At 43.8% G+C, this 20,299-nt stretch overlaps 1 protein-coding gene across 1 annotated transcript in view; it reads right to left on the reverse strand.

Moving 5' to 3' along the window:
* Positions 1 to 1,399: 1,399 nt before the first annotated feature.
* Positions 1,400 to 20,299, reverse strand: part of LOC125282196 (focal adhesion kinase 1-like) — a 71,655-nt gene continuing 52,755 nt past the window's right edge. Inside the window, exons 4-5 of the mRNA XM_057306935.1 lie at positions 13,808 to 14,034; positions 1,400 to 3,784 (exon numbers count right to left, since the gene is read on the reverse strand). Of these exons, the coding sequence (XP_057162918.1) occupies positions 3,614 to 3,784; positions 13,808 to 14,002 (366 nt within the window). The 5' untranslated portion in view covers positions 14,003 to 14,034 and the 3' untranslated portion in view covers positions 1,400 to 3,613. The remainder of the gene's footprint in view (positions 3,785 to 13,807; positions 14,035 to 20,299) is intronic.

The raw sequence follows: 20,299 nt of genomic DNA on the forward strand, positions 1-20,299 counted from the left end.
ATGAGCCTTTTATTACTATGTGGTTGTTCTCCATATCCCTAAGAATGTTTTTCTGTCTTGAAACTTTTAAAACAGGATATTAATAAAGCAATACCAATCCCCTCATCCCCCTGGTGAGTAGGTAGGAAAATTCTTCTATTCATCCATCCATCCTTCTCCTATCTATCCATCCACCCATCTCTCCATCCATCCATCCATCCATCCATCCATCCTTCTCTGTATCTATCCATCCACCCAACTTTCTATCCATCCATCTACCCAACACCCATCCATCCATCTCTCCAAACACCCATCCATCTATCTTTCTATCCATCCATCCTTCTATCCATCTATCTATCCATCCATCCCCTTCTCTAACTACCCATCCACCCACTACCCATCCATCTTTCTATCCATCTACCCATCCACCCACCATCCACCCACCCATCCATCCATCTTTCCATCCATCCATCCATCCATCCATCCATCCATCCATCCTTCTATCCATGCATCCACCCACCCACCCATCCATCCATCCACCTGCCCACCATCCATCTATCTAAATAAAATTAAACAGAATAGAATGCCTCTGGATGAAAACCTTAGAATTCAGTGTTCTAGTGAGGCTGGGTATGGTTTTGTGAAGTACATATGTAGACCTATATGTACATAGTTCTGAGACACGCACATGTGTATGTGTACCGCATCTTAAGGTAAAATATTTCTTCCTGTAAGTCACATAAAAATGTCTTCAACATCACTGTTTTAGATACCTGTCATAAAGAGCAGATAGCTGGACTCTATTTTTTAATCACACACTAACAATCTCTGACCAGTTACTGTTAGTCTGCTTGAGCTTATTTCCAAAGTCTAGTCTGTGACTCCTCTTTGTCCTGCTTTCCAGTCCCTTCCTTCTCTCCTTGCTGTGGGTCCCTAACACCTACTCACCCACATATTATTTAGCTTATAAAATCTACTTCTAATGTTTCATGGCTGTCTTAATATACAATCTTTTTATTTTTTATTTTTTTAATACATAATTTTAAAACGTGGTTGAGAGCTACAATTCTGACTACCTCTCTTCTGACATGCATCCACTATTTGGGTTCTACTTTTTTAATATAAAAAAATCAGTTCTTATCATTATTTGTTTTTAGAGCCAATGCTTACTTTGAACCACCCAATTTTTTCCCTAGTACTCCTTCCTGTATCTGAAAACCACTTCGGAAATCACTTTTCTTTCTCCTGAAATATGTTTGTAGGGTGGCAAACTCTCTGAGGAAAGTACCTCTGTCACCCTGCTCTTGAATGGCAACTGAATCTGACGAACAAATACAGGTTGCCAGTTACTTTTTCTCACCACTTGGAGAGAAATGTGGAGAATTGTGAATTTTTCCCTGGTTGCTTTTAGCATCATCTCTTTTTCTTTTGTACACTATTTGACTATAATCCACCAAAGTGTAGATTTATTTCATTAACCCTGTTTGGGATCTTACGTTAGTCCTATACCTGAGGACTTCTGGTATTTGCCACTTCTAGAAAATTCTCAGCTATTGCCATTATCTCTTTGGAGTATTTCTTTTTCCTCTTTCTTTCTATTCTCTTTGAGAGCCCTGCCCAGAAATGGGTTGACCTTCTCATTCTTCATGCTACATAACGTGCTTTCATACCTACCACATGTTTATCTCTGTGGGCTATCTTTTGGGAAAATTTTCTCAGATCCACACTTCTGTTTACTAATTTTTCAGCTATATCTAATTTGCTGTTTTATCCATCCAGTGGTTTCTAGAACTTGTGTTTGGTCTTTTTTCAAATCTACTTGGTTCTTTTTAGAATAGTCTCCTGTTTCTTACTGACACTTTAAGTTCCGCCTCCTTTGGCATGCATGGACAGGCAGTATAAAGCCTAACCCTCCCAGAAGCACCTACAGGGCCTACCTGTGCCTCCAGCCTCTTGTCCACACACCTTCACTGGTGCAGACAGCGCACTGTCAGACCACTTCTTGGAGCTAAAACCGCAGCAGTCCTCCTGAGATGGGCACGTTCATTGAAAAAGCCTGCACCGTGAAGTCAGCTACATTCAAGTCAAGCTGTGTCCCGAGCTCTGTCCGTAATTGGAACTTAAATCAAGTTTGTTGCTTGTTTCCTCCGTCTTCACCTTATAAGACTGGGGAGAGCTATGTGACATACATATTTTACAGGCTGCAAATGTACAAAGAGTGCACAGCTGGCCTGGCGCCTGGCTCCAGCCACGACTCGGTGACGATACAGCAGTGGCGGCATCTTCACACCTCTGTCAGCGTCAGGTTCAGCACTGCGTGTGGCAAAGTTCTACCTCGCCCAGTCTATGCTTGCCTTTCTTTTGAGGGTTCAGGCTCCATGAAAAAGAGTAGTGCCCACTCACCTTTACTTGATATCAAGCAAAATAAATTGGCTTAAAAGAACAGAAACAGAGCTTGTATATGCAGAGGTCTACACTCCGCATCTTACTGAGCACTAGGGCTACCGTCATAATGCACTGTGCCTCTGACTTGTCCATATAAATTAAGAAGGAAATAGAATTGTATGGAATAAAAAAACCTACAGGTATTTTTAACTAACTTCTAGGTATTCCTGGCTTTTAAACACTTATTTGATTGACTGGCAAAAGAGCTGGAGGTCAAATCTCTGCTAGCCATTGATGTAACCCAACCAAACTATATTATCACGGAATATCCTGTTAGCTTGTCAGTTCCAGCTGTTTGATAAAGCTGAAAATACAAGCATATTTCTCTGGTAAACTGTAACTAGGACAAGATCGCATTTGACTAGAGATTTATTAACCTCACATGTTTGTTTTTCTTTCCAAATGTGTCTTCTAATCGATTTGGGTGCTGAACTGAAAGTGACCAACACTGAGTACCATCCCCAATCCACAACCACCTTTGTCTCTGTGACTGTGTCTACAAAAATGAGGGTGCCTGCGCACGGGGCTCACCTCCTCTCACACTCTAGTGTTTTACACATATGGTTTCCGACTAACGTGTTGCTCTGCTTAACAGTGGAAAAAATTATTATTTTTTGGAGAGAACCAGAGAAAGGACAATTGTAGAGAATCCTTTTAATTCACTTTCAGTCACAGCAGTCTCACTAAGGTCAGGACGAGTCACTACCTCATTTAATTGTAGCACGTGAACGTCAAGTACACACCCAGTCCTCTCAGGCGAGCCGGAGCGTACCGGGCTCGCGAGCCGTGCTGCCCGTTCATGAGATAATTAGATGTGGTCTCCTCAGGGCTCAGGAAGTCCTGCTGCACAAAAGAATGCTAACAGGACAGAAAGGAAAAGAATGAGGAATTGAGCTCTTCGAGCCGAGGCTGAAACAAAGGAGTCCTGACAAGAGAAGTGTGACTAGCCAAAGGCCATCACCACAGAACCCCTGAGAAACTCAGGCAGTCCAGAGTCGGTGGTGCCACAAAGACAGACGGAACAGAAGTCTAGAAGAGATCACTGGTTAATCATTACCAGCCAATTTTATTTATACAGGAGTCGTAATTACAATCAGTAAGAAAATTAAGGAAAGACGTTCATCCTCTTGTGTGTGATTTAATATGCAAACAAATCAAGTGTGAGTCACGCCAAAGTAGGTATGTAATCTTACTTCCACTCCTCTGGTGGGTGTGCAAGTTCATACTTCTCCCTCACATTGGAGACACCCATATCCAAATGGAGCCAGTGAACCTCCTCTGACCGCAGGTGACTGAGGCGAAATCCATAGCAGGCCACGTGCTTTACTTTGTGACTGTCCACTATCTTCTGAATGATCCCCTAAAACATACCCCCCACAAAAATGACTGTTATAAACAAACAGAAAAAAAACAACTGTATGCTAAAAATTAATGCAATGTGCATTTCTTTTAGTTAGCAGAAATCTTTGGTAAAAAGAGTATCAAGTTAAATAAATTACTTCATTTTTCTCAGGAATCTTTTTTCTCAAATAGTATTTTTATGAACAAGGAAAAGTTCTGAAAAAAACACAAGAGGCTCTTCCCTTTTCATTAGTGATAACCGAGGCACGGAAACGTAACATGCATTTCTGCAGCTCTACCTCTGCGGCACCCCCAAAACCTGACCAAGCGTTCTGGCCGCCCCTGGAGGTCACGTGCTGAGAACTAGACCTAAGGAGGGGGTCCCACTTTCTGAACCCAGGACAGCATACTGGTTTAGACCAGGCTGCAACTTCATGTCATTTCTTAAGAAACACAGTTAGAAACATACAATGAAGGCCACGCTTCTGATAGTATCGATGATGTAGGAGAAGTTACTGGAAGCTGGGCCTACCCAATCTACTATGAGCTCTCTGTCGCTTACAATGCAGCAATCTAAAATAGTCCCCAAACCTAATGCTCCTGACACACGTGCCCATGAGTTCAGAGTTGAAGGCGGCAGGGAAGGCTGCCTCGCAAAGATGAAGCTTATCCTGGGACGAGGGCAAGGAAGCCGTAACCCCGAGTCTTGACCTGTGCTCTCACGGTTGTGGAGGTCTCGTGCGTACAGGGACGTAAATGGGCAGCACATATGGAAGACTCACATGGGAATACAGCAGAGACCATCCGCTCCCTTACGTGAAGGTGTGCTCATGATAACCACTGCACTCTTCTCAACACTTCAGGCCATTCATAATTTTTAATGAGGCTGCTATTAACATGCAAATGACTGCTAAAGAAAATCACTGTTTTTTTAAATTAGCAATTAACTGAAAGCATCATATTACTTGTAATATAAGGCACATCTTAAAAAGTTCCTACGTATACTAAATATGTCTATATTAGGGCATGATGCTGTTGATAATAAGAATGTTCCTATCCCTACTCATGAGAAAAGAGAAGTAACGTGTCCTATATATGCAAAACCTGTCAAGGACCCAGTGTGTCCACACTAAAGGCATCATCACCTGCCCATGCTCAGCCTCCCCTTCAGACTACTGGATCCCAGGAGAAGGTTGTGTATCAAGCACGGGAGAGTGACATCATCGGGGAGAAAGCACGGACAAAGGACAGGCTGGAGGCGTCAAAGGCAGATGAGCTCTCTGTGGGACAGGAAGGATGTGTGCAGCCTACAGATGTCTGGGTGAAACTGAAGTAAGCATAAATGTCCTTCCTGGCTTTTGATTCAAGGCCCAGAATCTCTGTCAGGCCACCACGAAAGACGCTGCAGGTTGTGTCTACCCAAGGGCACCCAGCCACGGGGCAGCGGGAGCCGAAACCCAGCCCGCCCCCTAGTCTTCACCTCTTGTGCTCTGGGGCAGGGGATCTGCCTAGGGGGAAGAGACAGCCATTTCGAGTAATTCTTTCAGCGGCAACTTCTGCAGCTTCTCCTTGCCAACAACACAAATCCCTGAGCTGCACAGGACAGGCACTGGCGCCGCTTTCGAATTCCCACGAAAGCGCTTTGTCTTCCTGTCCCAGCTCTGCCAATTCACTACCGAGAGCACACCGACACCGGTGGCCCTCACTAAAGCTCGGGTTTTAGCACATCTCTTTACTCCACAGCAGCTCCCTGCTAGCACAGATTCCAGAGCTGCCTCTCTACTGTTAGGGCCGAAGTTTATGTTCACATCCGTCCCCAACCCTCTGTCTCACCAGGTCTATCCTTCGGGGACAAACGGTTTCTTACTGTTGATGTACCATCCACAGTCTGAGAGAAATCCTACCCTTTCTGGATGCCCTCCCTGATGACCCCTAGCAAAGGTTATCTTCATGACCTCTCAAGGAATGGGCACACAGATGCCTACCTGCAGAGAGGCAAGTGTACGGACGCTTAGTCCAGAGCTGTGGAGCCCAGGGGAAAGACAGGCTCCCAACCTGGAGTTTTATGGGATAGATACAGTTTTAGTCCATTCACTTGATCACGCGACCTGAAGACACCCAGTGTGACCTCAGGTTGGGTTCTGTTGAACAAAGAGTTCCCATCCTACAGAACCTCCTCATTAAACAAGGTAGCAACTTTCACTTTCCACTAAAAAATTAAAAGCAATAAACACACAGACATTTCCCTTTATTTCACGTTTTGCTTTTTCTTTATGCTTCCATACTGTGTTCTGTCCTATTTCTCTAGAACTCCTGAATATCTCACTGCTGACTCAGTTTGAATGGTGGCCAAGATTATGAATACACAAGGACTTCTATATTTGAAGCTCAGTACATACACTCAGTAACTTAAATAATTTTGAGAACCAAATAGTTGGTTCTGCATAACTGAAAAATAACTTTGAGGACTAGGTATTTAGTAAGGAATGCATACTCAAAAAAAAAAACAAAAAAAACCCAAACCCAACATTACTACCATATGGAAAAGTATGCATGTATTATTTCTGGAAGACGTACATTCAGAAAAAGATCTCTAGGGAGATAACAGGACAAGGCTTTATAATTTGCCACTAATGGCAGCTGAATTACATTTAAATTTCTCATCCTGGTTTGATGTCCCAGGACAATCCTACCCTACAGTATATAAACCTACACTTTGCTACTCTGAACTATCCCTTTACTCATCTGTATCATATCCCAGAATTTGGAAATATATAATTTTCCTGATTTTCACATGAGATATTCGCAGGAAAAGAATTCTTCTTGAGGATGAAAAGACACTAGCCAGTGTGTACACGAGGCTTCCATCTTATCAGGAACAGAGCACGTGGCCTCAGAGCCATTCTACTACGGGGGGACAGTTATTGTCTTGTCAGCTTCCTTGCTCTGGGGGAGAAAGGGAAGTGGAGGTGCACGCAATCCTGCTATGAACGAGCTTCTAGCTGGCATCGTACACATGCAGCAGCACTGCTTAGAAACAGACGCACTGGGTCAAAAGCTACTTTAAAATGTGACGTTTTGGAAGTATGGCCACCAGGGAAACTATACCAATTATACTTGGCACACAATGTTAGAGACTGTCCTTCACCTCATGCCAATGCTGGGTAAAATTAATCTTAAAGTGTTTATCGATGTGATGGACCATAGAAGGGGGGGCATTTCATTATTATAATTTACATTTCCCTCATTATATACTAGTGAGATGACACTGTACTTTCATTTCTAAAAGTTCTTTTTATGATTCTGCTTGGTTCCACTTGGTCACTTATCTTTCAGACTATGCTCTAGAAAGAAATAATGACCTTTCCACTGGTAGAAAGAAATCCTGCAAACCATTCCTTCATGTTCATCCACTCTTGAATGTTCACTCACTCTTTTGGTCATTTGCATCTAGCCTACATCTGGTGGTAAGACAGCACCCTTAGCCTCCAAAGCCTTAATCTAGAAGGAGAGAGGTGAACATGAACAGTCTGTGGGGAAGGTGGCAACAAGATAACAAGAGATACTTGCTGTGTCTAGCTGTCTTCTCACAGTGATTTGCAAGATGTCTTTATTCTGAGAGAGATCTAAAACCACACACTGTGTTGTGAACAGTGCTCGTGTCTCTACTTCCCCCCAGGAGTTACAAGTGCACTCATCACTACTGATCTGTTTGTTACAACGTCCGGCCGTTATTTTTCTGCGTCTCTCTTTCAGATGCTCCTCACAGTAAGGAAACCGACAGCTGTTACTGTCCTCGGCTCCTCCTGTGCAGGTCTTTCTGTACCACAAAGAAGGCGTGGAGATCCACACCCTGCTCTCCAACATGAGCGCAGCCCTTCTGTCGGCTCAGCACTCACGCAGAAGTCGGCCCCAACTCGGCCAAGACAAAGCACGCCTGTGTCTATCTGCTCCCTACTGCTGCTGTAACCAATAACCACACACGGAGGGGCTTAAAAGAACACAAACGTATACTTCTCCGTTCTGGAAGATCCCAAATCTGAAATGGGTCTCACTGGGCTAAAATCCAGGTGTTGGAAGGGATGTGCTGCTTTCTGGAAGATCTCGGCTGGCCTTCTCCAGCTGCTAGAGGCCCCTCTGTGCGTCTGCACTGCAGCCAACCCTTCATCCGCAGTCCCCTCCCTCGGACCACAGCCAGAAAAGGTCTGCGGCTCCTCATCTCCCCCATCTCAAGGTCCTCTTCATCTCGGTAACATCTTCAAAGTCCCTTCTGCCATGGAAGGTCACATATACACAGGTTCTAGATTAGGATGTGGACGTCTTTAAGGGCCATTCTTCTCCCTACCACAATCGCCATCTCTAAGCATCTAGTGATAAGAGAATTCTTTCTCATGCTCTTACTGTCCCATATTCTTCTTAACACTGCTTTTGAGTCTGTTTTTTTCCTTAAGGATTTTCTTTCTAGTTTCTTCCTGGACGATACTCTCCCTCCATTAAAGGAATAATTTAACTAAAATCTCTGTAGTCCTTTCCTGCACCAAAGTTATCTGAAAAACCATAATCAGTGTTCGAGCTTTTAAATGCGCATTCACCCGATCCTCTATCAGACAGAAGAAGTTTACGTCTGAGACACACATAAGGCATCTGTGACACCACCTAGCAGTGAACACTGGAGACCACGGGACTACCACACACTGAGTTCCCCAGGCAGCCCTCTGGGCTGAACTCAGGGAAAACTGCCTGCTGGCTGCCTTCCCCTACGGCCACTAGCCATTCTTAGCACAGCACTGTTCACAGAGCTCCTAACTCCCACAAACTCAGAGAATCCCACACTGTTCACGTGTCTGCCCACTCTGGTCAGCAAGCCGATTTTAAATTGGTCAGAATGCTTCTCTCTACTGTTATTCTTCCTACTACCAGCTTGGTTACAATAGTTAGTCCTAATCCAACCAACTCCATTCACCTTTTAGCAAACTACAGGACTGAATTTCTTGTGTTCACTTCCTCTTGCAGGTTCAGGTAATTACATCACCTTCCTCTAGAGGCTCACGACGAGCACTGAAACCTCGCAGTGTACTACGTAGTCAGGAAAGGGCACTGGGCCTGTTAATAAACTTGAAGATAACTTTGAAGGTGACAAGAATATTGTCCAACAACTCAACTGCAACTTAATCTTTAGCAGCATTATATGGTATTTGCCCAGATTTGGTGTCTGGGTAGAAAATGGATTATTCTAGACCCTGTGATTTAAGGAAAATAGTAACAAGGTAGGAATGAAGGTCTAACAGAAGTTATCAGTAAGGACAGGTATGGTTTTCAATAGGTGTAATCTCTGATTATCAATTCAATTTCTTTTACGGTCATCAGTCTACTACTTTCTACTTCTGCAACCAATGTTCCTAATTTACATTTCTGTCAGAAGTACTCCATTTCATCTAGGATTCGTGTAGTTACTCCAATGGGGTTCTGTCAAGCACCAGTCTGTGTGCCTGCTAGGCCCTGCTGAAGATGCCGGGGACAATACCAGGAGGCAGAAAGGCCCCTGCTGTCACAGAGCTTACGGTCTAGGGAAGAAAGCAGAGAATAAAAGAGCAAACCAATCAAGAAACAAGACAATCTCAGCAAGGACCAATCATCATCCAAATGGGGTGACGGGCAATAGAAAAGGTGGCAGAGAGGGAGCTCTCCGGGGCTGGGAGGCCGAGGGAACGAGGGCAGTCACTGGAAATAAGAACAGGCCACAAAGAGCCAGATCCTGTAGGTCCTCGTAGGCTGCTGAAGGAATCTGGCTTTCCTCTGAGAGAAATGGGGAGTTGCTGGAGGTTTTGAGCAAATGACTGATTACAAGACTGGCATGTTAGAGAAACAGCGCAGGAAGCTGAAAGTCAAAGGGAGCGAGCTGGAGGAGAGAAGGTCATGGGGCGTGACAGGGAGAGGAGAGTCAGGGGCTTCTGAAGGACCTGAACGTTCACCCTACATGAGACAGGAAGCCACAGGAAGGTTCTGAGTTGAGGAGTGACACGCTCTGGCTTTCGTTTTCATAGGGTCACCTGGCTGCTGGGCTGTGAACAGACTCAGGGGTTCCAGGGGGACAGCGGGATGTCAGGAGACCATGTGGCTCGAAGAAGGTGTCGCAGTAGGGGTCAGATGAAGTGGGAGGATTCTAGGTGCATCTGGTGACCGTGTGGCAGGACCGTCTAACGTACTGGGTGTAGGACGTAAGCAAAGGAGGAGGAACAGATGATTCTAAGTGTCTGAAAGAAGGGAAGCCCTCAGACTGACACACAGTCCTTTCAGAGTCAGAAGCGTAGAGACGGAGGAGAGGGGCAGATGCAGCTGGGCGGCACACAGGTCCCAAGTTCAGAGGGAGACCAGTCAGAATGAGGGCAGGTGTGGAAAAGGCAGAGCTGGATTAAACGGTGGTCACAGCTTGAAGAGACCAAGAAGATGGAGGAGAGGTGCACGGGGGCTGCACGGAGACCACAGCACGGTGGTGACCTGTGGCCGCCTGCATCCCTACAGCACTTCTTTCCGGGTTCACGGATCTGTTCTATTATGTCTCCTGTTTTCTTAAAGACAGCCTGTGGGATTAACGGTCTACACCCTTATTTCTCTAAAGACATCTTCATTCCCAGTCTTCATGATTGGTAGTCTGTCTGGAAGACTTCTGCGGTACAACTTACTTTCCTGAGCCCTGAGAAGATGCTGTTCCAGTGTTGTCCTGCATCCAGCATTGCTGATGAAAAGTAAATGTCATTCTGTTTCCCAAGTAGGGGATTCCTCTGGTAGAATCTGGAATTTTCTATACACCCTTATTATTCTGAAGTACCACTACAATGTTTCTAGATGACCATTCTAATTCAATATAGTCCAGCATGAGTTAACCCCAATCTGAGCTCCGGAGCTGCCTGGGGCCTGCTACTGACCCGGGGCCAACGCTATGGCCGAGGTAGGTGATGTCTGCCTCCGTGGGCTGCTGCTTATTTAGGGGCAGGATGCACCAGTCTGCCAGCACTTGGCAGGAATCATGACCGGCGTTATGACTCGCACCTGATTTTGGTCGCATCTGGGCAGCCACACCAGTCAGGTTGAGGCAGATGACGTAGACAGAACGTGCTTACGTGCCCATCTCACAGACCCCCCCCCCCCCGCCCGAAGAAGGTGCTGGGCCTCCTCCTACACAGGTGGCCACGTGGGCCAGGGATGGCCTCCGAGTGTCCGAGGCCATGAGGCCTGCACCTGAGACACTGCTTTGTACGCTTTGCCTATAAATGGTGGAGTCCTAGGAATCCTTTCAACAACCAAACATTTAAATTAATTAAAGTAGCACATATCTGTAAAAGGAGTAAAATTACTAACTGCAGCATGAGAAATAAAACCTCTATAATGAATTACAACAAGAATCCAGATATTTTCTCAACATCTCCAAAGGTGCTGGTTCTTGAGTCAAGCAAATTACTTTCTACTGAGCACAACTGTCTAGCAGAAATGAAAATGCAAGCTGTACATGTTCCTTTAAAATTTCTAAAAATAAATAAATAAATAGAAATGGGTGAATTCCATTTTAATAACATTTTATTTCACCTACTATATGTCAAGAACATGATCTTTTCAACAGGCAATCAAAACAGGTTATTAATGAGATATTTTACCTTCTTTTTTCACACTAAGTCTTCAAAACCTTGTATTTTTACACTTACAAGACATCGGCTGAGACTGGCTACGCCCGAGTGTCCACCTGCTGCACACGGCGACCGGAGCAGGCAGTGCAGCAGGGTGGGGTCTGAATCGAATTATTCAGCTCCTTTGGGTTGTTTTCTAATATTCGGTTACTTTGGATAACAGTAAGCGATCTCTTTTCAGAAACTGGGCGGCCTGGCTTCCTCTTTGCTACCATTATTAAATGGTCTGTTGCTTTCTACCAAGTGCCTATGCTTCCACTCTGAACTCAGCCCCCCACCCCATTTCTGCCGGAGGTCACTGGGCCTCAAATGCTGCCACGTTCCTTCCACTGTACCCCTAACGATATATGCCGGTTCCTTTATCTGTAGTGTTCCTTGTGTGGTGCTTCTTGGGGAGAAAGACTGCATGGACATGTGCTTCAGTACTCTTCTGTTCAGTTGTGCAAATCCATTACTTTAGAATTAAACTACTGCATTTTCAAATGTTATAGCATTAAATGAATGTGAGTGATGAATAACGCCCACCTTCCATCACAGGAAAAGCTGTGGTGAACCAATGCCAACTCAGAGTTCTTTGCCTCAAGGTGAAAATCATCAACTGATGGGACTTATTTAATTTCAAACATTTATCAATTACTATGAAGTAAAACCACCTGGTTCTCAGGCACATGGATTTGCTCATACTGATCTTCATAAAAGTCCGACAAATATGTTCTCATAACTTAGGAATGTGAATCTGGTTTAAGTTCTTCTTCACAATATAAATGTTTTCATCTGGTAAGTTTGTAACATTGGCTAAAGGCTTGACATGTGCCCAGGGATCATTGGTTTTCTCCTTGATATGGATCCTCTTGTGTATAGTAAATTTGATACCAAAACACCTTTGTCACGGAGCCTTTCCACGGTGCATTTTCAGTTATAATCAATCTTGAATGTTTGCTAAATGTCTTGTCAAATTCACATCTCTGAAAGGGCTCCCCTCCTGTACAAATACTCGGAAGTTTATTAAGGCTAATGCAGTGCTTTAAGAGACTTCCTCATTCACTGTAACTGAAATTCACAAAGACTAGAACATATACTAAGAGCCTTCCCGTAAGCTCTACATTTGCAAGGTTTCTCTCCAATATGAATCTTCCAGTTAACATTAAGGTAGAACACTGGCTGCTGGCCTTTCTACCAAGTGACTCTGTTTATAAAATTAAATATAAAATAAAACTATAGGAAAGCTAGAAAAAGCCATCAAGCTTCATAAAAAGTTGAAGCTTTTTAAAACAAGAGACTACTATATTTCAATTATACCGCAAGTAGATGTTAGTACATATTTAAACCCTGAATGAATTATTCACCTTTGAAAATCCATCTGAACAGTGAGTACTGCAATATTATAGAGGTAATGGAAATTACATAGAACTTCAATGTAATACTGTGCCCTTCAATCTAAATTCTGTCAATCCCTTTAATTTGCTTAAAAGTACTTAAGGCATATAAGTTTAAGAGCAGCAGATTAAATAGCTTCATTAGTATAAAAAGAAAGGGGGGAAAAAAGATGTATCTGTTCATCCTGGCATTGGACACTGTCCTCCTTAGAGATGAACACGGAGTAGGCAGAGGGAAGGAAGGAGCAGTTTCTCTGTAACACCTGGCCAAAGTAAACACCTGCTGAAAACTGGCGTCCTGAACTCAGTTTTCTGGAACCACACCGCTACCCTCTCATCCCCCACTCTCAGCAATCTTGGCCCACGAAGCGCCTCTCACCTCTCTTGGCCACGATGCTCACTGACCGCCCACAGGCTACCACCCACACTCAACATTACTCACACAGGCAACCTCGCCACCAGGATTGCCTTGGGAAGCACACTCTGCACTGCAACTAAGGCCATGGGTGTCTCCTCCCCACCACAGTAGACAGTAAGCTGTATGAGCAGGGACCCTTTATATCCCCAGAACCTTGACAAATGTCTGGTGTGTGGAACCAATCAGTTTTTGAAGAACCTATCCTATCTGGAGTCATGCAGATACCTTCAAAATTCACTTTATAGAAAATAATTTATTTCCTAAGTATTAGAGGTTGTTTTAATTGCTTTGTTCTCTTATGTCCTAAGAAGTTTAAAAAAAAAAAAAAGGAGAGAAAAACATCAATAGCATTATATGAATAACATGATTCAGTTATTATTTTCCTAAGATATTTTACAATTAAAATTCTGTCAGTCACATATTAAGTGAATAAATAATATAAAGAAAAAGTTAACATCACTGTAATATGGCAATAAAAATTTTTATCTTTTTTGGTGTGTGCCATTAACCTAGGCCCATGTAACTTTAATGTCCATGAAGGGTCTCTCCCAGGAAAATGCACTTACCCTGACATCGGTAGCATCTCCATGCCTGATCATACTGGCCCAAGTGGCTGGCTCACTGCTGTTTTCAAAATAATGAAAGACCTTCAACACTCGCTCCATTGCCCCAGGGGAACGTTCCACTCCGGTACCCAGGTGAGTTTTGGTACTCGAATTTGGTGTGTGATTCAAGTTTGGGTCAAGGTAAGCAGCTGCCATTATTTTGCTAGATGCTATGTATCTGTCATACTCTAGAAGGGGGGAAAAAAGCTGTCAGTGTACCATATTTGAAATCTATTAAAATGTGGTTAAAATCTATTAAAACATGATATACTGATCCTTATATTAACAACACTGCTCTATGTTCTTCCCCTGTGGTCATGTCATATGCAGAAGGTGAGCATCGGGAGAGCAGAGACCTGACTGACCAAGATAATCGCTGTACTCTCCTGCACCCGGAGCACTACCGAATTCACGATAGCATAACAAATATTTGTTAAATTTTCTTAACAAATTAAAAGACCAGGAGTCCTATTTTAGCTCTGTCAAAAATTCACCATGTTATCTATGAACAATGTCACCTCACCGTCCACCCTTTTAAAATCATAGCCTTTAAATCTGTGGGAAAACCTCACAGGAAAGCCAAATATGTTAATTTTGCTGACTACTTCTGAAAACCTATACATGAGATGCAAGTTCTTTCTTCATACAATAAAAATGCAATGAGTGGTCATGACACATACTAGGCACTGGTGACAAAAACCCCAGAGTTAAAACCAAGTCCTCCCACTTATCCAGTCCCTCAGCAGGAGGAGAGTCAGATAAGTCACAACTGAAAATAAAACGAAACCAGAAAGCACAAACCAACCACTGTCTGGTCTGTCGGTGTGATAGGAAGACTTCCATTTGAATGTGGGGCAATAGCTTGGCGAACATGAACACTCCCACTGAGAAAAGTCAGGTTAAAAACCAGACCAACGGGGCGCCTGGGTGGCACAGCAGCTAAGCGTCTGCCTTCGGCTCAGGGCGTGATCCCGGCGTTGTGGGATCGAGCCTGACATCAGGCCCTTCTGCTATGAGCCTGCTTCTTCCTCTCCCACTCCCCCTGCTTGTGTTCCCTCTCTCGCTGGCTGTCTCTATCTCTGTCGAATAAATAAAAATCTTTAAAAAAAAAAACCAAAAAAACCAGACCAACGTTTGGAGTCCAAGATGTTGTGAGGCAACCAGGACAGCAGGGGACATAGGTGGAGACATGAAGAGACACTGAACAACAGCTGCCTCTTCCCAAAGGGCATTTGCCAATTCTGGGCCTTCAAGAGCCTGAAGATCCAAGAAAAAGCCACCAATGAGAGAGAAACCGGCTGAGCTTTTGGCAGTGAGAGACCAAGTTATGAGCATGGGGACCCTAGGACTCTGGTGAGCAGGACAGGGTGGAGAACTGAGCCACACACTCCGTTAGTTGTCCCTTTAAGATAGTTACCAATCCTGAAACCAAGCCCAAAGGGAGCCATTAGAAACTCAGTGAAGCTGAAGACAGGCAGAAGAGACTAGGAGTCCACCTGGGCCCAGCAGACAAAACGGGAACAGCATGACAGACAAACTCAATCTAACCAACAGAAAGCACTACACCCAAGCGCAATTCACCTCCGCAAGAGAAGTACCCACTAACTACGCACAGGAGGCAGTCACTAAAATTGACCACGTGGCGGGTGAAAGAGCAAGATTCAATAAATATCAAAGGACTAAAATTATTAAAAGTATATTCTGTCTCTAGCATTAAAGCTGGACAACAACAAAATAATTAAAAAATCACCAACTGTCTGGAAAAAAATCACCGTTTGGAAATTAAGCAACATATTTCAAGTAACCCATTAGCCAAAAAGAAACTCAAAGTATTCTCAATTCAACAATACAATTAAAAAGAAAGATCAATACTACATGCAGACAGAGCTGTGATTAGAATAAAATCTACGCTTTTATTATTTTTTTTAAAGACTTCATTTTTAAGTCATCTCTACACCCAGCCTGGGGCTTGAACTTACAACCCTGAGATCAAGTGTTGCACGTTCCACCTACTGAGTCAGCCTGGCGTCCCTAAGATCAATACTCTTAAATGCATGTATTAGAAATGAAGATTGGAAATTAATCATCTAAATATCCATATTTCGCAGTACAATTTGGAAGTTGAACAAAATCAAGGTTTGGTTTTTTTTTTTAACAAGAATAATGCAACTGATAGACCTCTAGCAAGACTAATCAAGGAAAAAAAAGATAAGGCGAAAACTAATGACAGCAAGAATGAAGCAGAACAGATAACAGAATGTTAATAATAGGAAGTAATGATAGAATATCAGATATTATTAAGAGAATATCATGACTATGTCAATGAACATAAAAGTTGAGATGCATACACAATTCTTTTTTAAAAGATTTTATTTATTTATTTAACAGAGAAAGAGAGAGCACAAAAGCTGGCAGAGGGGCAGAGGGAGAGGGAGAAGGAGGAGGAGGCTCCCCAGTGAGCAGGAAGCCTAGCTTGGGGCTTGATCTCAGGACCCTGGGATCAGGACCAAAGCCGAAGGCGGACACCTAACCGACGGAGCCACCCAGGTACCCTGAGATGGGGCATACACAATTCTTTGCAAAGTACAACTTAAGCCCAAGCCATTAGAAACTGCTGCTGTACGAAACCAAAACCATAAATATAAAGCCTATTTAAATAGACCTATTCCGTTAAAAATGGTCAATCTGCAATTAAAATTCTTCCCACAAAGGAATATCTGAATTCTTCCAATAATTTCAGGAAGAATAATATTAATCTTACAGAAATTCTTCCACTGAACAAATAGGGAACATTTCCCAACTTATCTTATGAAACCAGCAAAACACTGATACAAAACCAGTCAAGGACAATATGAGAAAGGGTACGAATCAATCTTTCTTATAAACACAGGTGCAAAAATCTTAAAAAAAAAAAAAAATCAGCAAATGTCATCACGCAATATTTCATAATGTATCATGACCAAGAGGGATCCGTCAGAGGAAGGCAAGGGTGGATAAACACTCAGACAGAGGTCTCTGTTTGCGGCAGTCTTCGTCACACTGTCAGAGCACGGGAGCCACCAAGACACCCTACAGCAGGTGAAAGGATAAAAAACACTGTGGTCTATCCAGGCAGTGGAATATTTAGTGCTAAAAAGCAATGAGCTACCAAACCATGAAAAGACTTGGAGGAACCTTCAATGCGTATTACTAAGTGAGAGAAGCCGATCACACTATATGATTCCAAATACATGACATTCTAGGAATGGCAAACCCACAGAGACAGTAAAAATTTCAGTGGATGCAGAGTTTGGGGGGGGCAAGGATGAAAAAGTGGAGCAAAAAGGACTTTTCGGGCAGCAAAAAGATTATGTAGGACAGTATAATGAGGATACATGTCATTATATATCTGTGCAAACCCGCAGAACGTACACCACAAGAGTGACCCTACAGTAAACCGTGGACTTCGGCGATAACTGATGTGTCCATGTAGGTTCAACAGTTATAACAGATGTACCACTCTGCTGGGGGATGCTGATAATGGGGAAGTGTAGCAAAAAGCCTCGCTTGGGACTTCTCATTCCATAGTTGAGACCTGCTCAGGCATCAGAGCTCTGACACTCAGCACACTGCCCCAGGCAGCACTGCGGGGAGGGTGGGGGAGGGGGGTGCAGGGCAGGGCTTCCTAAAACGGAATGCTAATCTCGCTGCTGACTATCGGAGCCTCGGCTCTCCCTTGAACACAGGAGATAGACACCTTTTCTGCTCTTGAAAGAAGTAGGGCAGTCCCAAGTCAGGGTGTGAGGAAACAAGGTGCTGACAAACCTTGGAGTTCAAGCTGGGCCTCACCCCACAGTCTGATATAAATACTCCATAAAATAGCACAGATGCAAGAGAGGAAGCAAAATACTCCCAGAGTTCCCTAGATGATACTCACTATAACACACCAAGATCCCACCAAGACAGCAAACTGATTCTCCTTGAAATATGCCAGCCCTTTAATAAAACTTGAGATGTCTGCCAGAACATGAGAGAAGGAGCAAAGAATGCAAACTGATACAGCTCAATTTTAAAAACTTCAGACATAAACAAGTTTGGAGAGTTTTTAAGAAGTTGGTGATGACCCTAGTTACAGTAAATCCTTAAACAAACTAGACTGCTGTAAAAACTTTCCTCTCCCAAATGTTGTTCTTTCATACAAGATTTGGGTTTCTCTTCTCATCAAGAGTCTAATCTGAATACACTAAATTTCCTATATTGATTTTACTTAACAAAGAGCTAACGTTACTTAAATATTTAATGTTATATCAATACGTGACGGCCTGTATTTTCCAAAAGTCGCTGTGAAAGTGCCTCCTGCTCCAGTGTGACTCTGCCTCTCTCTTCCACAGGTGGAGGCCACGTTCCTTCCCCTCACATCTGGGGGGGCTCCTGACTCACCTAAGAAACATCCCGCGCCAGGTATTAAGAGGCAAACTAGGTTCCCTTGGTTCTCTTGGGCTGCTCGCTCATGAAACCCAACCACATGCTACCCAGAAGCGCAAGAAGCCCGAGAACTGAGCTCCAAGAACCAAAGCCTGAGCTGAGCTGCCCGCTGACAGGCAGCATCGAGTTCCGAGGCCCGTGGCAGAGCCAGCCTCCGAGTGGGCCCTCTGGCTGCCCGCTGTGCCTCCTGAGCTCCCGCCACATGGAAACAGCTGTCCCTGCGGAGCCCTGTCCAGACAACAGATTGGAACAAAATAATTCTTGTCATTTTAAGCCACTAAGTGTTGGGATGACTTGTTATCAGCAAAGATAACTAATATCGCATGGATCCCAACTAAAGGAAGCACAGGTGGTTCTCGCTTTGCACAGGAGCGTGGGGCCTACGATGACTTGACAAAAGTGGTTTGAACAGCACTTGCCTTCTTCTTCCCCTCGCTCTATGACTAAAGACACAGAGTAAGTATCTTTCCAATGCCTTGGCAAACTGTCATGCTCCTTTCTAAGTTTTGGGTCAGCCTCCATCATCGTAGCCTCGTACATTCAGTGTCAAAAGCCACCTCCGAAACCGCCTCTGCTACGAACTTTCTTGCCACGTCTCCTCCTCCGGAACATCCTCTTTTTTGTCACAACTCTCTTCCTCACTTGTCAATAAGTTCACCTTTATTTGCAAAGCTCCTCTGACCACACAACTAGAAAGTCTGGCTCCACAGCAAAGTCAACATTCCTACAGTCAGCTATGTGCTTCTGTGACCGTCTCAGTCAGAACGCTGCACGGTGACCCGCACGGCGCAGGAAGCTTCTGCCGCACCGCACACCACACACTTACACTCTCCGTTACTTCCCGCCGCACTGCTGGGATTTCTGCGTCCGCATCACCTCCAGCTGTAGCACGCAGAGCCTGCCCAAACTCCACACACCGGCTTTAAGAGCTGAAATAACTGCTGGGTCCACTGGCCAGAGTAACGCAACTAAGTCCGCTGGTTCCTGGGGCGGCTTCATGCAAGCCGAGGGCTCGGCTGCTCCCGCTCCACGGTCACCAGCTTCACAGGACCTCGGCCCGTTCGATTTCACTTCCAGTGTTACCATTTCCTGCTTCAACGCTGCAACTCATCTTTGTTGTCCAATTCCCTCCTATGATGATCCATTTTTGTAAAATGTCACAAGGGTTTATCCCTGGCAAACAAGAAGGCACCACGACTACACATTTGCTGTCTGTGTATAAACTGAGTAACAGACACAGGGTGGCCAGTCAGCAGCAGACTGGGAAAGAGCTACCGTGACCGGCCGCTGGTCACACTTCACATCTGTTGTTTCTATAGTGATCTGCAGACCAAGTCTGTACTTGATGCAATTGCCCACAGGTGATACCTGTGTTAACTAAAACGGAACCATTCTGTTGAGGACGGGTATTATTTAAGCCACAGAAACTGATATTCGTACATACTGGAACCATGCAAAGCATGGACTGCCGGCATAACAATTCAACTAATATCTTCATTACACAGACTGTTTTTTGGATTTCGGATAATATGGCAAACTATGTAAATCATTTACTTTACTTGAGATATCACTATAAAAATTTTAATGCTATATATCTGATGAAAATATTCAACATTAGACTTTAATATCAACTATAAATTAATTTCTAAGACTGCTAACACCGAGACCTTGAAAGTAATTGGTGAATAATTTTTGGAGACTTAAAAAAATTCCTAAGGAAATGAGGAATGGCAAAATATAAAGAATACAACTGTGCTGAGTTACATACAGTCTTACTTAATTCAGCCAATTTAAACATATGTTATTTGTAAAACCCACATTAACAAAGTGTTGTTAAGATGAACATGTTTTAAATCTAAAGTTAATGTGACAAGTGTAGTTAAGTCATAGCAGTTAAGTCATCATAACCTACTTGTGTTTGTTTATGTATTTATGTTTTAAAGATTTTATTTATTTACGAATGTAGGTTATGGGAGATTACTGACTCAA

This window comes from Ursus arctos, unplaced genomic scaffold (genome assembly GCF_023065955.2).
Source record: "Ursus arctos isolate Adak ecotype North America unplaced genomic scaffold, UrsArc2.0 scaffold_48, whole genome shotgun sequence".
Lineage (NCBI taxonomy): Eukaryota > Metazoa > Chordata > Mammalia > Carnivora > Ursidae > Ursus > Ursus arctos.